This window comes from Callorhinus ursinus, unplaced genomic scaffold (genome assembly GCF_003265705.2).
Source record: "Callorhinus ursinus isolate GAN/ISIS: 27379988/994484 unplaced genomic scaffold, GSC_fseal_2.0 scaffold65, whole genome shotgun sequence".
Lineage (NCBI taxonomy): Eukaryota > Metazoa > Chordata > Mammalia > Carnivora > Otariidae > Callorhinus > Callorhinus ursinus.
The window spans coordinates 6298478-6321756 of NW_027397127.1; the positions used below are offsets into that span (position 1 = coordinate 6298478).

Genomic DNA, 23279 nt, shown 5'->3' on the forward strand with positions numbered 1-23279 from the left:
ATTCTCTGGGGATGAAGGCACACGGGAAGGTAGCTTCGCTTTCTTCCAAAAAGAGCAGGAGAATCACCAGCCCACAGAAGCAGTTTCTAATTGATGAGTTCCTAGCAAAGGTGAAAATTAATTACTCCAAGTAAAATATGAAATCCCGTTCAACCAAGGCTATAATATGTGTCTTCTAGAGTCCAGATTTTTCATAGGAAAAAAAAAAGTAAGTGGTTGAATAGGCCCAATTCATGCATTATTTAAAACACAAGACCTTGACAGAGGAGGCCCGAGCATCAGCAATGCGTTTTTCTGCCCGTAAAGCATAGGTCCGTTATCTATGAAATAATAGTGCAGGCTTAATTAATCTCTCCCGTGTCCTGCCTTTGTCTGTTTCTCAGGGGGAGCCTGGGCTGCCTGGACTGGATGGAATAACTGTAAGTTGTCATTTCTGGGTGGAGCGCCCAATGTTTGGTTGGCAGTCGCTGCGGGTCCTTTTGCATTCCTCCTCGCTACGGCGTTCGAAGGTCTTTGTAGACTTTCTCAAGGAAAATCCGGACAGTTGAGGTAGAGCGGGTCACACTGTTGATATTTTCCGGGTGAGAAAGTTCTGAGAGGGTCGGCTGTCCCCCTCAAGTTGCACAGGAGGTAGCCTTTCGGACCCTTAGGCCAGGGACCTTCCTACTCCCTGCGATGCATTCGGAAAGAATTTCGCCTTTCATTCGGCAAGTGTCTACTAACTGTTCTCTGTGTGTTCAGAATGCTGCGGGTTAAAACAAAAAAGAACACTTTTCTGTGAAAGCTGTTCTGTCTAGAAATTCCTCTGAGGGACTCCTAATATTTGGGAGTCCGTGCAAGGCCGTGAGTTGTATTAATAAAAACTTTCTGGGGCACCTGGGTGGGTGAGTCCGTGAAGCGTCTGCCTTCGGCTCAGGTCATGATCCCAGAGTCCTGGGATCGAACCCTGCATCGGGCTCCCTGCTCCGCGGGGAGTCTGCTTCTCCCTCTCCCTCTGCTCCCCCGCGCTTGTTCTCTCTCTCTCTCAAATAAAAAAATAAAATCTTTAAAAAAGTAAGAACTTTCTATTTCCTTGGGTTGCCACTTCGTTGTTGCTTTCCTTTAAAGTGGCTTCGGAAAAGCCCCTTCTTTCTTCCTTCTTTCCTATGTCAGGGTTCCTGCCTTTCATCTTTCGTTCCAGAACCACTATTGAGCTCCTACTAGACGCAAGGTGCTATGAGTGATCCCCGAGACAGTGTAGTCAGGGTCTCTGCCCACCCCATACCCCAACACACACACCCCAAGATGTGAAAAACTAGTAGGACTGTGGCATACGAATTCCTCACCAACTTGGAGGAAGAGATGCTGTCCACCTAAAGCTACATCATGGGAGACTTTATATCTAAGATGGAGAAGGTAACCTCTGAGAACTGCGGGTGATGTTTGGGCTGGCCCGCAATGGGAGGAAGCTTTCTAAACAGAGAGAGCCATGTGGGAAGAGGTAGGCAAGAAACAGGATGCGTGCAAGCATGCACGCAAACAGAGGTGAGTGAAGACCAAGGGCATAAGGGTCCCCTTCACCAGGCAACACTGGCTTAGTTGGTGTGTTAACTACATTTGCAGAATCACACCCACGTTGTTGGCTGCCTAGCTTCTCCTAGGGAGTCATTGCTCTGCCCACAAAGGTACAAGTGTTCATCGACAGTATTCGCAGCCATGACAAAAAAAATCATTTAGATCGGGGGAGGATGGTTTGGTGGCTGAATAAGAGATTTGTGATCAGTAAGGGGACCCCAGGTTATTTTGTCAAAGCAGGGTTCTGTTTCCTGGGGACCCTCTGAACCCCTACTTTCTTGTGACTTTGCTTAGCCTCTCCATCCCTTACCTATCACCTCATTACTGTCCCCCCATTTTCATTGGGCCATCCCTTTCCCCATAACCATCTTTCTTTTCAGATTTTATTGTCTTGCTTGTAATACTGTCCTTAGCAATTCAGTTTCAAATAGTTTCTCATTCTTCTTCTGCGTTTCTCTTTGACCCACGGAAATGTGCGTTGTTTAATTTCCCGATATTTGGCAGCTGCCCAGCCATCTTTATGTGGTTGGTTTCTACTTTGAACTCAGTGCAGTGTGGGTGAACACTCTGTAGGGTTTCAAACCTTTTAAATCTGTTGAGGTTTGTTTCATGGCTCAGCATACGAAACGGTCTCGGTGAATGTGCCGTATGCTCTTAAAGAGAATATGTTTTCAGCTGCTTTGGGGTATAGTGATCTAAAAAATGTCCATCGGGTCAAGGTAAGTTGACAGTGTTGTTTAGATCTTTGTGTCTTTACTGATTTTTTAAAAAATCTAGTTGTTCTCTTAATTACTGAGGGAGGGATGTTAAAATTCTCCAACTCTAGTTGTGGATTTGTTTATTTCTCCTTGCCATTCTGTTTTGTGTATTTTGAAGCTACGCTATTAGATGCATATACATCTAAGACTGTTATGTGTTCTTGATGAATTGATTTAGTTTATCATGACAAAATGCCCCCTCTTCATCTCTAGTAATATTCTTTGTCCCAGAGTCTTCTTTATTTGATGTTAATATGTTTTACTTTCTGTTGAAGTTTTTGTTTTTTATATCACTTTAATATAAAAAAATTTCAAATATTAGAGCAAAGGGGAATGAATTTTGCTGTGAACACCTATACCATTAATATTTTACTATGCTTGCTTTATCCCACTTCTATCCATCTATCCATCTCTATCCATCCATCAATCCATCTTATCGTTGATGCATTTTGAAGTAAACTGCAGACAGTAGTACTCTTACCTCTAAATACTACAGCATGTCTATCATTAGCTAGACTTCAATATGTCTTTGCAGTTTTTCTTTTAATGTAAAAATTACGTGCAATGAAATAAACAAATCTTAAATGGAACATTTCCTGAGTTTTGACAAAGACATACTCCTATGTAACCCAAACCCATCTTAAGGTATAGAACATTCTCATCACCTCAGAAATTTCCCTTCTGCCCCTTCCCAGTCAATCCCTGCCCCCACCCAAAGGAAACCACTGTGCAGATTTCTCGCCATCATAGTTCAGTTTTTCCCATTCTAGAACTTTTTATAAAGGAAATAATATAATATGTAGCCTTTGGGGGTCTGGCTTCTTTCACTTAGCACAATGCTTTCAGGATTCATCCACATTATAACTTATCAGTAGGTTGTTACTTTTTATTGTTCAGTATTTATTCCACTGTGTAGATGTATCAGTTATTTATCAGTCCTTGTATCAGTGGACACCTGGGAAATTTCCAATTGTTTGCTACTATGAATAAAGTTGCTATGAACATTCTTTTGCCCCTCTTGCAGACGTGTATTTCCAATTTTCTTGAGAAACTCTTTTTTTCTGACCTTCGTAAAAACTTGCCTCTCTAGGGCCCACCAGGAGCACCCGGGTCCCCAGGAGCTGTAGGACTCATGGGGCCACCAGGATTGCAAGTAAGACCGACCTAAATCGACCACATGATCACAGTATTCCCATGAATCCTTTCCCAGCAGGGCCACCGATTAAATATAAGCCTGTGTAGGCTCTCCTAGTGGAAAAAGGCAACCTCCATTCTTGGAGGAGTCAAGTGAAGCCTGCTCTTATAAGGAGCTGATTGTTGTCTTTATCAGAGTCTTTCTGACTCTGTGCTCAGGGATGGCAGCGCCTGGCACACCTATTTCCACCTTCTACCCCCCTCGCCCATGACGGACCCTGCTAATTAATCACACCTTCACCATGATCACCCACCCTGAACACAGAAGCAACTTCGAAATCCTCCACACTCCACCTTGGACAGGGCTACCTACCTACCTGTCTTTTGGATACCAAACGTATTTGCCCTCACCGGTATGGAAAGAACATAGTCAGTTATCCCCACGTGGTTCTGCGAAAGGCGCCTTTCCAGAATGTTCTCTCTCTGGTGCATGAAATCTCACCACTGATTACTTTGGTTTAGCTTTCCCCAGGGCCAGTATTTTTTAAATGTGTAGCCTTTTGGGAGGAATGATGCATGAATCTTTACCACCTTAGCATGAACGTGGTTATCAGGTCAATTGGGGAGATTTCAAAGGAGATTTAAAAAACGGGGTGGGGCACCATGGGAGAGGGAGCTAGAATCTGCAGTGCTAAAGCCAGAATATACTGAGGGGTTGGGAGACTCATCTCCAGGGACTCTCCACACGCCCAGGTTCTTTTTGTCTGAAACTAACAAGTGCATGTTCCTTTCATTTTTAATACAGGGTCCTCCAGGCCCCCCCGGCTTCCCTGGTCCTGATGTAAGTATACTCTGTCTTAGGGCACTTGGCCTCCTACCACTAAGTGTTCTAGTTTCCCCAGAGAGACTCTGGTTTGGTTAAACACACTTCCTGGTAAAATACTGCATTCCAATTTAAGTTCCTGGAGCTTGCTTAGTAATTGATTTTGTTTTTCCTCCCTGCAACCCTGTGCCCCAGGGGAATATGGGGTTAGGTTTCCAAGGAGAGAAAGGAGTCAAGGTAAATAGATTTTGGAAAATACAATCTGCCTTCCATGTGCTCCCAGCACCATCTCTGGCTGCACACCTGTGCTTGCTCATTTTAAGGGCACTTGGATCTTTGCCTTGGGAAATGAGCACTTCCCACTCCACGTGGGTCATGTGGTGGGATCCCTGGAAGGGCTGCGTGTACACACGCCACACGTCGGCTCCTGAGGTCTTTTTCCTTCCAAATACTGTATGTAGTCTCCCTGCTTCTGACCTGTGAAATGTGCGTGTCTTACCAACATACTCTGTTGAAATCAATTCCCTCCTCCTCCCACCTGGGTATTTCCCTGATGTTCTGTATATTGTGTCACCTTTTCTTTCCTCTCCTTTGCTTCTCCTCTTCCCTCTGTCCTTCCTCTTCTGCCTCCTCCTCCTTCTCCTCTCTCCTCCTCAACCTCTCACCATTCTCTTTTACTTCCCTTCCCTCGTTCCCCTGTTTCCATCTGCACAAACCGTACAGTGATTTTGGGAGGCTCGAGGAAGCCTGGGAGCTTGCCCTCTCCACCCTGCACGGCTGCATTTTGTAGATCGCACTGCCTCCAAGGAGCAAATCCAACCTCCGGTGTTCCAACACAGACATCACTGCCTCTGCCTTTGCTCTTGGCAAGGACTGGGCCAATCAGAGTCTGATCGCCATTGCCAAGAAGTGGCCATTCTCCTTGCTCAAAAGCCTTTTTTGCTCTCTTCTCAACACCCTTTGATGCATGACCCTGGCAACCGCGAACCTGTGGTTTCCTTTCACCAATCTTGCTTTTTCCCTCTGCAGTGCTGGTACAAAATGCATTTGGCCAGGCTTATAACTCTTCCCAGCCCCTTGGTACCGAGAGTTTTGCTTCCTCGCTGAGGCAAGGGTGAGGGTAAAGAGGCCAAAGGAATGGACAGTTTATTTGTGAATGACATCCAGAGGACAAGCCTTTCTGCTTTGCTTAACATTCCCTTTGATCTTACAGGGAGATGTTGGCCTCCCAGGCCCTGCAGGACCCCCACCATCTACCGGGGAGCTGGAATTTATGGGATTTCCCAAAGGGAAGAAAGGATCCAAGGTAGTGAACATTTAAGCCTAGGAAATGCTAACCACCCTTTTCCTATTAATACCAAAGTTCAACTCTAATAACCAGACTCTCCTGGAAAGATAGAGGGTTCTGGATCATGCTTTTTTGTTTGGAAGTGAGGGTAAAACCTTCTTTGTGCTGTCCCCTCTGAAAAACTTCTAAAAAGTCTCTGTTTGGGTGCGTGGATAAGAGTGTGCCTGGGCTTCTGGGCATTTGTCCTATTTTCTGTGTTTTGGTTTTTCAAATTCAATTATCAAGATCCTGAATAACTTAAAACAAGTATTAAGTAGTTGGGTTTTTTCCCTCCTAACTTATTCCCTCTCAATACCTATGTTGTCCCCAAAGCACTTTGTGACAGAACACATATGGTATACATGGTTGCTTTTAAGTTATCTTTTTATTTTTTTTTAAGATTTTATTTATTTATTTGACAGAGAGAGACACAGCAAGAGAGGGAACACAAGCAGGGGGAGTGGGAGAAGGAGAAGCAGGCTTGCCGCAGAGCAGGGAGCCCGATGCGGGGCTCGAGCCCAGAACCCTAGGATCATGACCTGAGCCCAAGGCAGATGCTTAACGACTGAGCCACCCAGGCACCCCTAAGTTATCTTTTTAAAGAAGTTATTTGCCCTCAAAATTTGACCCTACAAAAGGGCATACTGTCACCAAGTGGCAGTAGATGCCCTGATTCACCTGATATGAACTACCGTGGCTGAAGCTGTAGACCTGTTTAACTGAGATATGTTACATTCTCTGTTTCAATGTGAGTGAGTGTACACCTGGTAATACTCGAATGCCTGTATGCTGTTAAGGTGGGTAGATATCTTTAGTAACCTGCATTCCCTTCCTTTCTAGGGTTCCCTTAAGTGTTGTGATTCTGTGCCTATGGTCAAGGGACCCAGGCGGGGGAAGGTGTTTACTCCCATTTCTTCAATTTTGTCTTTGTGGAAGCAACAGCTCCAGGCCCTCTTCAGGTTTACAGAAAGCAATCATTAATTTGGGAACAGTTTGGGAGCATATGAAAGATTGCCTGCCTCCTTGATCATTCCCAAACCTTAGGGAGCCCTTCCATGGCACAACTAGGTAAATTAGCATATCAGAGAAGGACAGATTACAGTGTTATGGGTCCCCATCCAAACTGTAATTGTTACTCTTTTCCCTAAACTGTTGATTTCTTTGCAGCCTGGAATTTGCAACAGGAAATCACACTGAATGGCTTCTTCCCCTAGAAAGACAGCAGATGATCATCTTTTCTGTCTCCCAATTAGCTTCAACATTTGAGATTCTGTTTTAGACAGTTTTCATTCCCTGCCATGGGCCTTGGTCCTTCCTATACCACAAGGGCTCCCCAAACTGATATCTTGGTGCAGGTATTAGTTGGGGCTCCTGGGGAATTTATACCACAGGATACCCCCTTGGTTGCCCACTGCCCAGCCCAAGCAGCTCACAGGAGCCATATCCTCTATGTTTACTGTTTCCTGCTGCTACTCACTAATTTTTGGCTCATTTTCCAGGGTGAACCAGGGCTTCCGGGTTTCCCAGGAATAAGTGGCCCTCCAGGTCTCCCGGTAAGTCTCCCTGTTGGGTCAACATGTATTCAAGGACCTGCTGGGACAAAAGCTATAGCAATAGAAGACTAACAGGAAGACCTCTTCCTGTGGTTATTGGAGAGCATTCTACCAATCTTCATTACTGGAAAACATTTAAGGAAATGTTCATATTTCTCGAACCCATGGGGATATTAGCATGGCTCTTCATGAGGCTATATATCTTAGCAGTTAGTAGCTCAAGTTCTAGAATTAAAACAGACCTAGGCTTGACTTCTGATTTCACTGATTTCTAGCTATGTGACCTTGGACAAGTTTCTTAAGCTTCCTGAGTTCCAGTTTCCCTCCCAAAAGGGGGGGTGATAATGGCATGGTTATGAGGATTAAATGAGATAATATGAATGGAAAGGACTTCGTACGTGCCTGGCATGTATCAGTTGTTCAGTAAATGGTAGTTAATCTTAGTAATCCTATCTTCACTCTCCTATCTGCCCTTGTATCTTAGCGTCTTTCACTCAACATACACATTTTGAGGGTGCCTAGGTGCCAGGCATTCTGCTGGACAACAGTAAATAACAGTCAAAGAAGTAAAAGTTCTTGTCCTTGAGGAGAGTTCATTCTAATGGGGGAGTGAGGGAAGGAGACAAAAACAAGTAAACAAATGAATCAAGAACAAGTTCTTATCATAATAAGTGATACATAGAAGGTTAAAGAAAGGGTAAAGTGATGGAGTGTGGCGTGAGAATAGGGTGGGCTACTTTGGGCAGAGCGGTCATGAAGGGCCTCTCTGAGGAAGTGCACATTATGAAGAAGCAAGTCCCACGAGGATCAGGAAGAGCGTTTTTGGCCGAAGGAAACGCTGAAGCAAATAACAGACTTATTTCAACATAAAAGACTTCAGTATTTCTAAGAGATAAGAACTTTTTAAAAACATAGTTACGGGGCACCTGGGTGACTCAGTTAAGCGTCTGACTCTTGGTTTCAGCTCAGGGTCGCAATCTTAGGGTCGTGAGATTGAGCCCCATCCAGGCTCCCCTGTGGCCTCACTCCCCCTTTTCCCAGTTCGAGAAACTGCCCTAGTTGTGCAGGTGGGTCTATGGCTCGGCTGGGGCCATGGGGAGCCTGCTTGGGGTGGGTGGGGGGAGAAGCTTGAGCGGAGGGTGGCTGCAAGGTGGCCTGCCTCTCGGACGAGCATGCCTCTGAGGACTGGGCCACGGGGCTGACACCCCCTAGCTCCAGCCTAGTTTTCGAGGCTCGCCTGCTCCTCGTACCACCCACCTCACCCCTGTCTCAGTGACTATGTTACCTCCCCCAGCTTACTCCTGGCCACGTGACTGAAGTTGAGTTTTTGCAGAACTACTAATATCCTTGAACCAAAAATAGCAGGAGACCAGGGCCCTAGCCAGTAGGCCTAGGAACGACTGAGCTAGTGCTCTAAGCATGAGAGAGTTCCTGGATATGCTTCACCTTTTGCTTTGTTCTCTGAGTCATTCTATTGAATTCAACAAGGATGTATGGGATGACCTTGTATGGTGTAGCGTGCAGTAGCGTGTCTTGGAGGCAATGGAAGAGAGTGTGGTATAGACCTCCTGCTTACCAACTCTCCTACATGACCCATCTTAGTGCTGTTCAGAGTCTAGGGCAGTGCGGGCTGCCACAGCTTCCGTGGACAGGTCACGGTGCTTGGCTTCGGAGGCCCGGAGACGTGTTCCACCGGGCAGCAGCATGCCTTGGTTTCCAATTTGAGATGCAGCACTACGATTTCAAATAAGTTTGTGTTCAACTTGACCCTTTCAAATAGAAATCCTATTCAGCATGAGGTCTGAGCCATGTGCCACAGAACTAGAGATGGAGAAGAAAAGAAAGACAAGCGGGAACCAAAGTCAGCTTTGAACTAGACCCTTCACAGACGCACACTCCACCCTCCACCCCACACAAAAAAAGCCACACACACAAAAAAGCCCTACATTAAAAACAATAACAACAACCAAAAAACCCCACTTGGGCCTAGAAAGCTAAGGGCTATTCAGCCAGCTTTCAGTACCCATGGGAATGCTCTGAGTATATAAGAGGAAGAGATGACAGGAGACATGCCACAACATTTACTGTGTTTCACAAGCTTACATTCAAGAAAGCGTCCCTGCCTCCTTCACTCTTACAATAGGCCTAAATGTTGTTTGCCAAAACCTATGCTCCAGAAATTCCACATTTAAACAATAACAACAAAATGGCCATGAAAGACGTTATCCACTTTGGTAGTGAACTCTTCTGTACTTCAAGGGCCCAGAATGTGCTTGCCTTGGACCCAGAGGGAAGGAAACTTTCTCACTCACTGTTTTTTGAATTTCTGCTTGTCCCTAGAGAGTCCCCAAGTCATGTCCATGGCTGCAAGCCCTCACCTCCTTTGATCAGGGCAAGAGGGGTTGAAGACCGTCTCATAGTGCCCTTTGGAGTACTGCTAGGGCCCGCAGGGGTCTAGATCACACCTAGATAGAAATAATCCTTCCCATCGAAGAGGATGATGCAGCCATCATGGCTTCAAATGGCAAAAGTTCTTCCCACCAGTATTGACTCCCAAGGATTAACACAGTTCTCCATTTATGGGTCAAAGAAACAAGCTCGTAGGTGGTAGAAAACAGCCTGTTTCTCATACAAAGGGTCCTGGAATGGAAGTTTGAAGACCTGGCTGGCTCATCCATTCTGTAACCCATACAAGGTGCTGTACTGTTCTGAGTATTAGTCTCGCCATCTGTCAAACCAATGAAGTCAGATATCTAATCATTTCTATGCTGTTAGTCCATGTAGCTGTGAAGACATGCAATCATGTCCAGGGGGACAAGACATTACTTCTAAAACCAAGAGGGAACCTTGAATGAATGGTCCAAACTCTTCAAAGGCCCTATGGGCTTCTCAGGCAGTGACAAGAGACTCAGCATGGTGAGCCTCCCCAATGGCAATGGCAATGGCAATGGCCTTGATTCGAAGTTAGCTCCCTACTTTGGATGGAGCCAGGAGACCTATCAGGAAATGGATGTTATAACTTGTGGTTTCTTTTTTTTTTTTTTTTTTTTCCTCTAGGGATTTGGAACTGCTGGAGAAAAGGGAGAAAAGGGAATCCCTGGTTTGCCAGGACCTAGGGTATGAACCTGGAATGTTGCTTGCCCGGGTCTGTCAGGTTATCCGGTCCATCGGGTCCATTTTTTTGGCCTGTTCGCATCTTTATGTTGTATAACTTGATGGCCACCGAAGCTTCTCTTATTTTTCTTCCTCGGCCCTCTGCCAGGTCCCTGAGACCTCCTCCTTTTCACTTTGCCCCCATTTTCTTGACTTAGTGGCTCCCTTGAATAAGGAATGGCTCCTCAGCCAACTTCTTTTCCTTGTTGTCATAGAGAATTGTCATCTGGGCTAATAATGGGGTGAGCGTTGTCTTGCCTTCACTACCTTCTAACCTGGGGGAACGTGGGCTAGGGTGCAGATGTTGTAGTAATGGAAGCGGGCCAAGTATAATCTTTATAGGACAGAAACAAGTCTGGGATGGTCTAGAACATAGCAAATGACATTTGCAGTCAACAATTTCTAGTAATAACCCCTCTTCAAGTGGAGAAATAATTGTTAGCTTTTGTTATTCTAAGTGCTTCAGGCACTTAGGTGTTAGGCTATAAGCAATTGGCCAACCTTAGCCTTAAAGAGGTAACATTTAGAGAACTGTGATTTTGGCTTAGTCATAAAGCTCGTTAAGAATCCTTTGAGTGTTCAGCAATGTTTGCCCTTTACCCTGCCATTTATTTCTCTACTTTTCTCTACTCCCTTGTCTTGAAAAGACATAATCGCCAGCAAAGAATGCAGTGGGGGTGAGAGACAAGAGGCCCTCCCACAATCTATTTAAAAATGTCATGACTTGGAACTAATGCAGACTAAGTATTATACCACCCAGCCTTTCTACCAAATTCCACCCAGTACTTAAAATGTTTCCATTTATTTTGCTCTTTAAAAATGCTCTGTGTGACTATTCAGCCTGATGGATTAGTGCTTAGAAAAAAAGTCATTAAGCCAGGTCTAGGGACATTCTCTTACCTGATTTTAGGAACTGGCTAAGTCCTGAACTCAGTGGGAAAGCTTTGTTACGTAAGTCTATTGGCTTTTTCTAGTGTGGGCTATTAATCTTTCTAAGGTGGCTCCATTCTCTTTACAGGGTCCAATGGGTTTAGAAGGACGCCAAGGCCCTCCAGGGAGTCAGGTATTTTGGTTAATATCACTAAAAGCCCGCATGTAAAGTCCTAATCAAAAGGCCCCCTTGCTTTAGTTAACATGGCCACCGGTCCAGAGGGAGCCACTGCTTATAATACAAATTGTCTACCTCCTTTTGATGGGTATAATCTCAGCCGCTCTCTTTTTTTGTCTGAGTATTCAGGGTTGACCAATCCAGTGCCGTGCTATGGCCCTACTTCTTTATTTTGTAATCAGGGGCTAGAGAGGCCAGCCTGCTTGCCACCCCTAGCCTTGGGGCCCATATACCTCCTAACAGGCGCGTTGGCTACCTCATGCCATATTGCCTTCTGGAACATTGTATACCCTCCCAAGTGGGGTAGAATCCATGCATACCCTGGAAGGCCAGCCAAGATCCCTGTGCCATTTGCCCTGGCCTCATCCAAAGACCAGTCCCTCCTATGTTCTTAGACATTTGACTAGTTGTAACTGTGTTTCTGTCACAGGGCAAGAAGGGGTCCTCAGGTTTCCCTGGGCTTAATGGATTCCCAGGAATTAAGGTAATGTTGCTGGGAAGTGAAAATCCAGGATTGGGGTGGTGGAAGGGTGAAGAATTCCCATAAATGCGCTTTAGTCCATTTGGCCACTCTAAGAAACTATCACACACGGGGTGGCTTATAAAAAAAAAAAATAGAAAATTATTCCTCACAGTCCTGGAGGCCGGAAGCCCGAGATCAGGATGCCAGCATGAGTGAGGGTCCCCTTGCAGGTCACTTACTTCTCACTGTGTCTTCACATGGTGGAAGGGGCAAGCTAGCTCTCTTGGCCTCCTCTTATAAGGGCGCTAGTCCCAATCGTGGGGGCTCCGCACTCATGACCTGATCCCCTCCCAAAGGCCCTACCTCCTAGCACCGTCTCTTCGGGCATTCGGTTTTCAGAATGAATCGGGGGCAGGGGGGACGCAAACACCTGGACCATAGTGAATGCCTACCTATGAGATGAAGTATTCTTTCGCTATTTTAACATTGTAAATGTTACTCTTTTCACATGAAGTGCATGAACCCTACTTTCAGCACACAAAGCCAATGAGCCTTCCTTAGATACTACTTGATCAGAGGTAGACTAAAGTCGGGGAGGTAGGGGGGAGGGCTGCAGGAGCAAATCCATCTCTCCAAGGAGGAATATTCTACTATTGACCCTGCTTAGAATTGCCAAATTTTTGGTTTTAAGATTTTTTTAAGATTTTATTTATTTATTTGACAGAGAGAGACACAGCGAGAGAGGGAGCACAAGCAGGGGGAGTGGGAGAGGGAGAAGCCGGCTCCCCGCTGAGCAGGGAGTCCGATGTGGGGCTCGATCCCAGGACCCCGGGACCCTGACCTGAGCCGAAGGCAAACGCTTAACCGACTGAGCCACCCAGGCGCCCCAGTTTTATGATTGTTTTTAAGTTGTCTACAGAGAATGCATCCCCTTATCACCTGTTCTGGGGGCAGGCAGCTCCCACCACCCCACTGGGATAAGCCACTGTATCTGATTCTGATACCTGAATCCCCCTTTTGGGGGACTTAGGACTCCTTTGACTTCCTCTGCCTGAAATCATCCACTAATGAGGCCAGTGAAGGTAGCAGAGTCCTGGGCCCGCTTACAGTGGGAAAAAAAAGTTGAAACTGCCCCTTCCTTTGCACCTCTTTGGTGCAGCAACATTGTCTACTCTTGGGATCTATGTCCCAGGCCCAGAAGCAGATGATCCAGGAATCAGGTTGCAAAATAAAATTGGGATCCCTTATTTTTGACAGGTTTGCAAATTGAGCGTCGGACTCCTGACATGCTTTGCGTTACCTTCATCTGAAATTTATTGGACTTCATAATTAACCTGTGCACTAGTTGGCCCTGGGAATCAGGGGTTGCAGAAGGAGAAAGCTTTCATTTTCCCAGGGAATGGCTTTGAGGGCACATAGAGCTTGAGTGATAAGGTCATGGGAATGTTTGTGTTTAACCAGTTGAATCTTTACAGGGTGAAAAGGGTGGCATTGGCCTGCCAGGCCCAGATGTTTTCATCGATACAGATGGCGCTGTGATCTCAGGTGCAACTTTTCATTGACTGGAGTGAAAAAGAAAGGACCGGGGGTGACATTCTAGAGTCCCTATAATTGTTAAGAGGATACTTTGTCAGCCACTGGATTGTTGCTGAACCCAGCGCCCTCAAGGGCTCCTCATGGGTCCTGTACTTGGGGAATGAAGCTAACTCCAATGTCTTCGGGCAAAGAAGCCAAGGCCTACACTCCGTGTTTGTGTTAGGTCCACCAAGACTAGGGTTTTGGTCGGACTGGGCCTGGACTTGCTGAAAGTTGTTCTCCTAATGATGCTTAGGGCAGGATTGATATCCTCCCCAGCTAGGCTGACTTTAGCCTGATACTGTGGGACACTTGGGGTCTCATATGCATGATCCCATGTGTGTTGGGGTTTGACAATCGCATAGGAGGTGGGAAAGTATCCACCTGTTCCCATTGCCTTCTCCAGTGTGTCTCCAGTGACTGCTTGCTTGAGCAAAGGTTTCTACTACTGTACCTCTTCTGCCTCGGTCTCTGAAATTACTTCTCCCCTCTCATCCTCTCTGGCCCACGCCCTGTCCAGTAAACTCATTGAAGCCAGGATGTTAATGATTGACAGTGGCTTCCTGGAAACCTATGGGCATAACATGAGTAGTAGACTTCGACACCTTAATCCCAAATGGTAGATACTTGAGGCATGACAGCAGGTTAACAGTAGTAGAAGAACCTTCCTAGTACTTACCAGATCTTACCATGGAATGTTAGCCCTGGCCAGACCGGTTCTGAACACTAGTGGGGCCTTAGCTCCAGTCAGCCCGTGATCACACGGGGCCATCAGCATCTGGGAGACCTGTGAAGGGCAAGAAAGAGACTTCTACCCTGAGGACATCTCCTTGCAACCCTTCTTAGGCATTCTGTGGCATTTGTAGGCCTCTTCTGGGTTTGCTTACTGCTTTTTTTTTTTCATCGCAATGCCAGGTTATCCTGGAGACCCCGGGATGCCAGGCCTCCCAGGACTTAAAGGAGACGAAGGTATCCAGGGCCTGCCTGGCCCTTCTGGCATCCCTGGCTTACTGGCTTTACCAGGTGAAACAAACTAACCCACTCCCTACATAGACATGCTGGTGCCCAGCATCCCCTTCTATACCCCTGTCTGGTCTGGGTACATACCTAGCCAAAGTCAAAGGAAAGGTAGACTATAGTCACTAAGTCCCCCACCACCAGCCCAAGGCTAATGCATATGAGGATAGGACCTGGGCAAGCAGCTTTCCTTTGGCCTGAATGATGTGGTGTTGCTAGACAGGCAATCCTTTTGGGGTTTGCAGCAACTAGAGGGGGCTGGCGTTGGACTGCTGGAGCCCTATCACTCTTCTATGGGTTTGCCATCCCAGCTGATGCTTGCCAGCAGGGGCTTACGGAAGCCTAGAGGAGAGTTTTGTACCCGGACCCTCACTCTCTGCTTACCTCAGGCACTAAATGGCCCAGGAGCCCATGACTGAACCCACCATTGGAGGAGCACACCCATTTGTCATTCTGTAGTAGTGAATAGAGAAAGGCCATGCCAGATTCTCAGAGGCCGTGATGAGCCAAATATAAAGCTTCAGACAGGACTTTGAAAGGCATAAGTTTCTAAGTTCCTTGGAGATGGGCATCTGGATGGATCCCTGTGCTTTGAAAGCAACCACTTGGAAGGGGTACAGCTGATCCCACCACCGAGGTTGAAAAATCAAAAAGGAGGAGACTGGACACCAGGTTTTCTGCTCAGGTTCTCCACCAAAAAGCTCTGCACCCTTGACCATGTTTCCCCATGTCCTTTGGCCTCAACTTCCTAGGAGGTTGGGCTAGATGATTCCTAAGGACCTTTCTAACTCTGATGCAAGAGAAGGGCAAATTGTCTCCCAAATTCTTCCCTTGGAGGGAGTTTCCAGCATATGCCGCTGATTGGAACACCCCTGGAAGAATGAGATGATGTGATTAGCATTATTGTGTGGGCTTATCCTTCCAGGTATCCCCGGTGCCCTAGGGCCCCAAGGAGTTCCAGGTCTGAAGGGGGACCGAGGAAACCCAGGCCGCACCACAGTTGGGACAGCTGGTCCCCCTGGCAGAGACGGTTTGCCAGGCCTGCCCGGCCTACCGGGCCCACCTGGTAAGTCGTTCATTTCCCTCTTTGGTCTTGAGACTCAGGTGTGATTGGGACTGCAGAACAGTTGTGATTCTTGAGGAAGAGAGCATTTCACAGGAGGAATAGCCGGGGCACATGATGCTCCTGAGTCAGAGCCTTGCTGCTAGAGGTTAGCGACCAGAACGGTCAGAGCCTCATCAAGGAGCAAGCAAGCTAAGGCCACCTCGATGCCCAGACGCTACCTAATGCCTTCCAGTTTGTGTAATCGTTTCATCCCGCCCTCCGTTGTCCTCAGCCCCTCCACCTCTGGTCTCACAGCTTGTGAACAAGCAACGTTGGCTCTCTCAAGCTTCCCCTGGTCCTCAGGGCTGCAGTGGGGTGGGAATAGGAGCCTGAGACATGGGAAGCCAAGCCTGGATCCTCAAGACAGTTGCCCAAAGCCTCGACAGGGTTTATTCTCCTTATGTCTTCTACCTGAGCATGGGACCCTAGATTCTAAGAGAAAGGCTGGACACAGGCCCAGCATGTTTCGTTGTCACCTAAACCCCAAGAAGTGTCGTTGTCATCTAAACCCCAGGAACGCCATTTCCTCTGTTGTCCCAAGAGCACTTTCTGGGGTAGACATTAGGACCGCTGACTTACTGAAGCTGTCTTGGTCATTCCTGTCCCCTCAGTGTCCAGTCCGGTGCCTGGAACATAGTAGCCCTTCTGTAAGTCATAGTAGAGTGACGAGGGCCACCGGGGGAGAAGATTTGCCACAGACGTTGGGTCCCTGTCTCTGCTTTGGTTGCTGAGCCTCAAGGACACAGGCCTTAGCAACCGAGCTGCTGTGCTTAGTCATGTGTGATGCGCCTATCTTTGATGTTTCCCTTTCCCTGAAGGTCCAGCATTTGAGACTGGAACCCTACAGAATGCAGAGCCAGGCTTCCCTGGTCTCCGAGGAGAACGAGGTCCAAAAGGAAACCCAGGCCTCAAAGGAATGAAAGGTGATTTTTTTGTCGCCTTGGGTTTCTGTGTTCCCCCAAAATCCTTGCAGAAGGTTTCTGGGGCATGAGTAGACGAACAGCTTTGGGAACCTGAACAGAAGCAGCTGGGGGGCTTGATCAGGGATTTGATTATAGGATTCTTGGCAGTGCTCCACATTTAGGGCTCCGAGACTGAGGCTAGCAATTGAGGTCACATGGGACGAAGTGGCTCGTGGGCTCCTCTTCCTCTTTCTACCCCATCCACCAGCAGAAGCTGTGGCCAGCAGCCCCAGCTATTAGCCAGCCCATGCTGCACCCCTTCCCAGTGTGCAAGGCCAAAGGCCAGAAGTCACATATCATTACCTTCAGCCTGAAGGAAAGGAGTCTGAACAGGTCAAGACCTGGCACTCCAGAAAAGCCAACAGGCCCCAGGAAAACAACCTTGGGTCCCCACTGATGGTGAAGGGCTGACCGATTAGCACAGCCTTCGGCGGCACGGCTCCATCCATCATCCTGCGGCCTCTGGGTCATTCCTCTGTTGCACGCTCTTGAGGGCCAGATGCTAAAGTGCAAATAAATCAATTCATTTTAGTTGCGGCCCAGGCCAAGGTGGAGGAAGACGTGAGACTGCTGGCCGAGGAGAGGTTTGGGGATTGCCGAGGGGTTTCAAGTATCTGAGATCTTTCCTCTTCTCTCACAGAATGAGCAGCTCTCCTTGACCTCAAGCAGAATGGCCCTCACTTCCTCGTCCCCTTTCTCAGTGCCGCCTCCTAACATGTCACTGCTTATTAACGGAGCTGGTTTGGAAGTTTTTTTTTTTTTACAAGTTCCATCTCTGTTGTTCAGCTCCAAGGAGGACTATTTGGAGGGAAAAGGAAGGGAATTGCAAGCTTTGACGTAGGATGTGAGCCTGAGCCCTTTCTTGCCTCACTACAGAGCTAGGGTACTTCCTGATACCTGTTACCAGGCCTTCTGATTCCCTCCATGGGGTTGTTCAAGGCACAGATCACCACGGTCATATCATCCTTTTTCTTGGGAAGGTGGCCCGCTTTGTTTAACCATTGTCTTCTTTTTCCCCCAGGGGACTTGGGCTTTTGTGCCTGTGACGGTGGTGTCCCAAACACCGGACCACCTGGGGAGCCAGGCCTGCCTGGGCCACCTGGCCTCATAGGCCTTCCAGGCCTTAAAGGAACCAGAGGAGATCCAGGCTCTGGGGGTGCACAGGGCCCATCAGGGACTCCAGTAAGTCTTACCCAACTTTGGCCCCGAGGGAGGACTGGGAGCTCTCCAGGGTCCCTTACTCCTGCCCCAAGCACTTTTCTAAAACACAGGAAAGAGAGATGGGGATAAAACAAAGCTTCATGGTTCGGATCTGTAGTATGAAAAAGTCAGACCAGATGATGTCCAAAGTCCCCTTGTGCAATGACCTGCCTATGTTCCCTCCATCCCTCCCTCCCTTAATCCCTTCCTTCCACAAAATCATTTGTATTTGCTTAGCACCGCCCCAGGGCCCTGAAGATAAAATCAAACTAAGACAAGGTTACCATCCTCAAAAATTTCAACTTTGAGAAAGATAAGAAAATAAATGGGCAATTGTGACCCAAGATGATGACATATTCAAGGGCCCAGAGCAGTGCCAAAAGGTACCCGAGGATCTGCTCCAGGTCAGACCTAGGCTAAGTGCCAGAGTCCTACCATGTCTGCATCTCCTGATTCTGCCCTTTTCTCTCTTTGTCAGGGTTTATTTGGGCCTCCTGGTCCTGCGGGCCCCAAAGGAGAGAAAGGGGAACCAACTCTCAGTTCAGGATCAGGGGTGCCGGGGCAGCAGGGTGATCCTGGCCCCCAGGGGCTCCCTGGGGAGACCGGAGCCCCAGGCAAGGAAGGAATACCAGGTTTGCCAGGTCTGCCAGGCCTCCCGGTAAGTTGATCGTTCCTGGGTGTCGAGCTCTATAAAGCCTCACGGCTGACTTTGGGGGTGGGGGTTCTGACGGCCACTAGACCATGAGACAGGGCAGAACAGAGTGCCAGCATCTCTTCTGGCCTCTGCCGCTAACACTTTCTGCTCTGTGCTTCTCCTTTAGGTAAGATGAGAGTCTTTCCCTGGGCATGGGTCATTGTCTCAGTTGATAAATGCTCGTTAACTATCGACCCTATCGCTTAAAATGCTTCAGCTTCTCAGTAACTTCCCCCCCGCCCCCCGCAAGTAATCCAGCTGCTTTCTGGGCCCCCAAGCACTGTTACCCTGCTCCTGTTTCCTGCCCCCCTCCCCACCACTGATCTAGAAGGTTTTGCATCATCAAATCTCCGAGGGTTGACTAGCTTCATTCCCATTAACCAAATCAGAGGAATTGATTGAGAAACTAGAGGGATCGAGGATTTTAGCCAAATGACCACACTGGTTACCTCTTTCTTATGGTCAGAAGCCTCTCCTGATCCATCTTTCAGTTGGGCTTTCATTCTTTCTTCTGTGTTGTCTAGGGTGACGGTGGACAGGGCTTCCCAGGTGAAAAGGGGTTACCAGGACTTCCTGGTGAAAAGGGCCACAGTGGTCCAACCGGCCCCCCAGGAATTGGGCTGCCGGGCTCTCCTGGACCTCGTGGGCTTCCTGGAGATCAAGGAATTGATGGATCACCAGGGCAACAAGGCCTCCCTGGGCTTCCCGGTGAGTCATGGAATCAGATGGTCTGGGACTTGAGAAACTGACCCTTCGTGGAGTGTGGCTCTGACCCGGGCGCATGAAATGTGTCAGACGAAGAGACTTGGCTGATTATAATCACTGCTTGCAATTTCTAAGGGTTTTCATATGGAAAAAGGATCATAATTATATCATGGTACACCTACACAGAGCAATGTAGATTTCAGTCCTACTTAGTAAGAAAACTTCCTAACAGACCTGTCTGAAAAGGTAACAGAGCTGCCTTGGGAGCTTATGAGCTCACAGTCCCTGGAAAATTTCAAGCAGATGCCAGATGTCCATTTTGTTACAAGTACCACTGGAGTAATGAGCCGGAGATGGAATAGGTGTCCCCCCTAAGTTAGATGATAAGGTCATCAGCAGGGAAGAGCCTTTCCTTCATTCCTGAGGTCTCAGATTGACAACAGACCCTGCTTGTATCTAGTCTCATCTCTATTTCCTACCTTAAATCCCTCCCATTTAGAAAGTTTCTTTTTGTCCCTGAATTGCAGGAACTCTAACGAGTGACAGCCCTGCTTGTAGATGGCAAAGGTGCCATGCTAATAACTCGCCTTCTTCCAGAACAGCTCTTCATCCCAACTTCGGTTTCCATTAGTCACACCACCCTACTTACGGTCATCTGAAGTTTGAAAACTCGAAATTCATCTCTTATTCTTCATTTGCAGTGTTTATATTCTTTCCTTCCTCTTCTCGCTACTGAGCTCTTATCTCATGCCCAGCTTATCAAATATACCCTCCATGCCTGTTGGAATAAATGGACGGTTGGAAGGAAGGATGGGTGGATGGTTGGGTGAGTGGGTGAATGGTGACAACTTCCTACATGGTTTCTCCTCTCCTACCTCCAGACTTTCCCCCACTCAATTCTGCTATGAACACTGTTGCCGATGTAATATTTGTGAATTATTGCTATCATTGTGTTATGCCCCTAGGCTTGAAGCCACAAGGGGTGGCCTTTTTATGGAATGTTCTTCCTCTTCTTTCTGTTTCTGGAATGTTCTTGCTCTTTTTTCTATGCAATCAGGTTTTATCCATCTTTCAGGGTGCAAGCCCCACTTCACTAAGACTTCTCTTGACCTCCCCAGGATGTCACTGCCACTTCAATTATGTATTTTCTTCCATAAATGCTTTTGCTTTTCCCAACTGCTTTGTAAGCAGCTGGATACTAAGGAAGGCAATCCTTTTTGGCATTTCTCGATTTGCCTAGTACAGTGTAATATTCCTTAAGAGACTAACATACACTCACCGAAGAAAAGGGTTTCTCAATAACCAAAGGGCTATTTCTTAGACCTGTTTCTTCTCTTTCTACCTTGTCACCTTGAAGAATTACCAAAAAAAAAAAAAAAGAAAAGACAGAAACCAGGTCTTGTCAAATTTTATTTACCTTAAAATCTACTTGTGTGCATTGGTATAACGAGGATGATGGTACAGGTTAAGAATCGATGATTCAAGATTCTTAAAACCAAGTCAGTATTTCAGTTTACAAAGTCCTATGAAAGCTGTGAGGAAATTTTGTCAGACTCAGTCATCCTGCCTTTTGCAAGTCCTGGTGTCAGCCATAACTTTGCATCTAGCTCTGTTCCCAGAGACATTATTCATGGTCATTCCACTGCCCCTCTGCCAACTGGGTCTTTATTCTAGGCCAACCATTTGTGTAGACACTAGGTTTTTAAACTGAGTTATACTGAGACGGTCCATACATACTTACACACACTCAAATCTGGATATTATCAACATTCTGATTGTTTGACAATAAGCTGAGTCAACAGAAGGAGGCCCATGGGACCATTTCTACCCTAAACATCACTAGGCCCCAGACACAGAAAGTTCCTAGGAACATAGTCCTAGAGTAAACTCTAGCCTGGGAGATGCCTTATGCAGAAAATGGTCTTGTTGCAGTACCACGATTTTCCAAAAAATTACTTCAACTAAGAGCATCGGCTTTCTTTTTTCTCTCCATGGCAACCAAACACAGCTCCTCAAACCTAGCAATTTTATTCCACGTAATTTTAAGAACACATAACCTATGAGCTCTAGACATTTGCATTGTGGCCATTACTGTTGCCATGAAAACAAAAGATGCTATTCTATTATTTTTTTAAGAGAGTGTGTGAGCAGCAGGGTGAGCGGACAGGGGCAGAGGGAGAGAATCTGAAGCAGGCTCCACGCCCAGCGCAGAGCCCAACGCACGGCTCCATCTCATGACCCTGAGATCAGACCTGAGCCGAAGTCAAGAGTCAAATGCTTAACTGACTGAGCCCCCTGAAGATGCTATTCTTAATGTACTCACTCCGACCAGTGGTAGCCCAGGCTAGGATGGCTGCATTGCCAGAAAGGGAATGTAGTCATTAGAAGCCTTTCACCTGAGTGGTGTGAATTATTACAAACCTTGGACCAGCAGACAACTGGCTGTTTCCAAAGAGGCTCTGATCCAGATGCTCATAGTAATCCATCACCCTGGTTATTACCGAAACAGCTACTGTGTCCTTGATCCCATGTGTGTGTCAGCTCTCTCCCTTCAATCCAGACAGGGACTGTGATCGGTGGGCATACCCAGGCTGCAGGCCAGACTTCCCTTGGACCTCAAGAAACTGCTGTCCCGGTTTAATTTTCTTCTTTACTCGATTGGTCTAGGTGATTGCTGCTGCAGGGAGAGCGTTGGTAAAGGACACTTAGTCACAGAGGGAGGTGAGAGCTAGCTCAGTGTCGAGGTTCTCAAACACCAGTGTGGGCAAAAGCTTCCTTCCTTTTCGTTCACCTCTATCTCAGACACTCATGATGGCCTGAGCACCGCACTGGAGCCTCTGGTTGGGGGAAGGGGGTGATCCTAAGGCTGGGGCACAAAGCAGTAAGTGGGCATGCGGTCTCTGAGAGAGACTGATTTCCTTCACCATGCATGTCGATGGCTTGGCTGATGTCTGCCTGGAGCACCTTCATTTTGTGAACTTAACTGGGGCCATAACTTGCCTTGGGAGGTACCCGGAAGGATGCACACATGTCTGATGTTCATTCATGGGACCCAGAGTAAACGGAGATGTTAGAATCTCCAGAAGCAGAGGCACTTTTTATTCTGAAGACACATTCTGAAGACACTAAATTCTCATTAATTTGCTCGTGTGTTGCACTTATGAAACAGAAGGCAGAGAGAGCTGATTTCTGCTTTGTGGTGGGGAGAAGGCTCTGAATTCAGGGTTGGAAAGTAGAAGACAGAGGTGTAAAGTGAAAGAGCCAGGTACCAGGGTGACTTGAAGTTCTTCCCTCCTGAGCGTTTTGACCCTCTGCTCGCAATACACAAGTGTGCTGTGGTGCACAGGTCTGTCCTGGAGCCTTTCCAGATGCCTGTCCTTGGCCCCATCCTCTAAAGGTTTGTTTTTATCTGGCTGTCACAAGTGAAAAGAATTTATGAAACTTATCTAATGAATGAAGTGAGGATGGATGTTCATGTTTGCATCCAGTGCAGAGATATTTGGATTTTACCCTTTGTTTCATAAGATTGGAAGCAATGAAACGGCAGTGTTTGATACATTGGAGTCAACGGGCTATTGAAATAGCGGGGACATGAGAATCGTCTGCAGGGTCCCTCTTGTGATAGCATCCAGGGAGGCCGCTCTTCCGTCTAGTCCAAAGGACCAAGGCCCAAGCTGAGCACAGGATTGGCAGCCCTCACCTGGCCGAGCATCTTATCATGACAAGCTTGCCCACAGGTTATATAGTTCTATAGTAGGGAGATGGCCCTCAGAAATAGCACCATCATCTCAGCACCTGGCAGGTGGGTGTGAGCACCTATGGGGAACGGTCAGGCCCTAACGCCCTCTCTCCAGCTGTAGAAGTATGACTCTCAGGACCTGCGGTCTAGAAGGCAGACAGTCCCTGCCCAGGCTATAGTAGTGTCGCTAACCGGACTAAGGTAGAAAGCAGGGGATGGCCTTGGAGGAGCTCTTCTGAATACTCCTCCCTAAATAAGATGATTAAAAACAAACAAACAAACAAACAAACAAAAACGGCCATTTACTGAGCAACCACCAGGGTGCTGGGCACCCGGTGAAATGCTGCTAGCATCCTGTCTTGTCATCCTCACAAACACTGTCTAAGAAGAGTAGCTTCTGTTTTATGCC

General features: G+C 47.3%; 1 protein-coding gene across 7 annotated transcripts in view; it reads left to right on the plus strand.

Moving 5' to 3' along the window:
- Positions 1–23279, plus strand: part of COL4A6 (collagen type IV alpha 6 chain) — a 268861-nt gene that overhangs the window by 219482 nt on the left and 26100 nt on the right. For 5 of the 7 annotated variants that reach the window (XM_073885698.1, XM_073885697.1, XM_073885700.1 and 2 more), the window contains 17 exons: positions 384–419; positions 3403–3465; positions 4252–4287; positions 4465–4506; positions 5483–5575; positions 7096–7149; positions 10207–10266; positions 11321–11365; positions 11841–11894; positions 13349–13418; positions 14364–14471; positions 15391–15531; positions 16389–16493; positions 17554–17714; positions 18211–18390; positions 18951–19134; positions 21799–21852. In XM_073885698.1, coding sequence (XP_073741799.1) covers positions 384–419; positions 3403–3465; positions 4252–4287; positions 4465–4506; positions 5483–5575; positions 7096–7149; positions 10207–10266; positions 11321–11365; positions 11841–11894; positions 13349–13418; positions 14364–14471; positions 15391–15531; positions 16389–16493; positions 17554–17714; positions 18211–18390; positions 18951–19134; positions 21799–21852 — 1486 coding nt within the window. The remainder of the gene's footprint in view (positions 1–383; positions 420–3402; positions 3466–4251; positions 4288–4464; positions 4507–5482; positions 5576–7095; positions 7150–10206; positions 10267–11320; positions 11366–11840; positions 11895–13348; positions 13419–14363; positions 14472–15390; positions 15532–16388; positions 16494–17553; positions 17715–18210; positions 18391–18950; positions 19135–21798; positions 21853–23279) is intronic. The other 2 variants (XM_073885699.1, XM_073885701.1) reach the window with 1 other exon arrangement.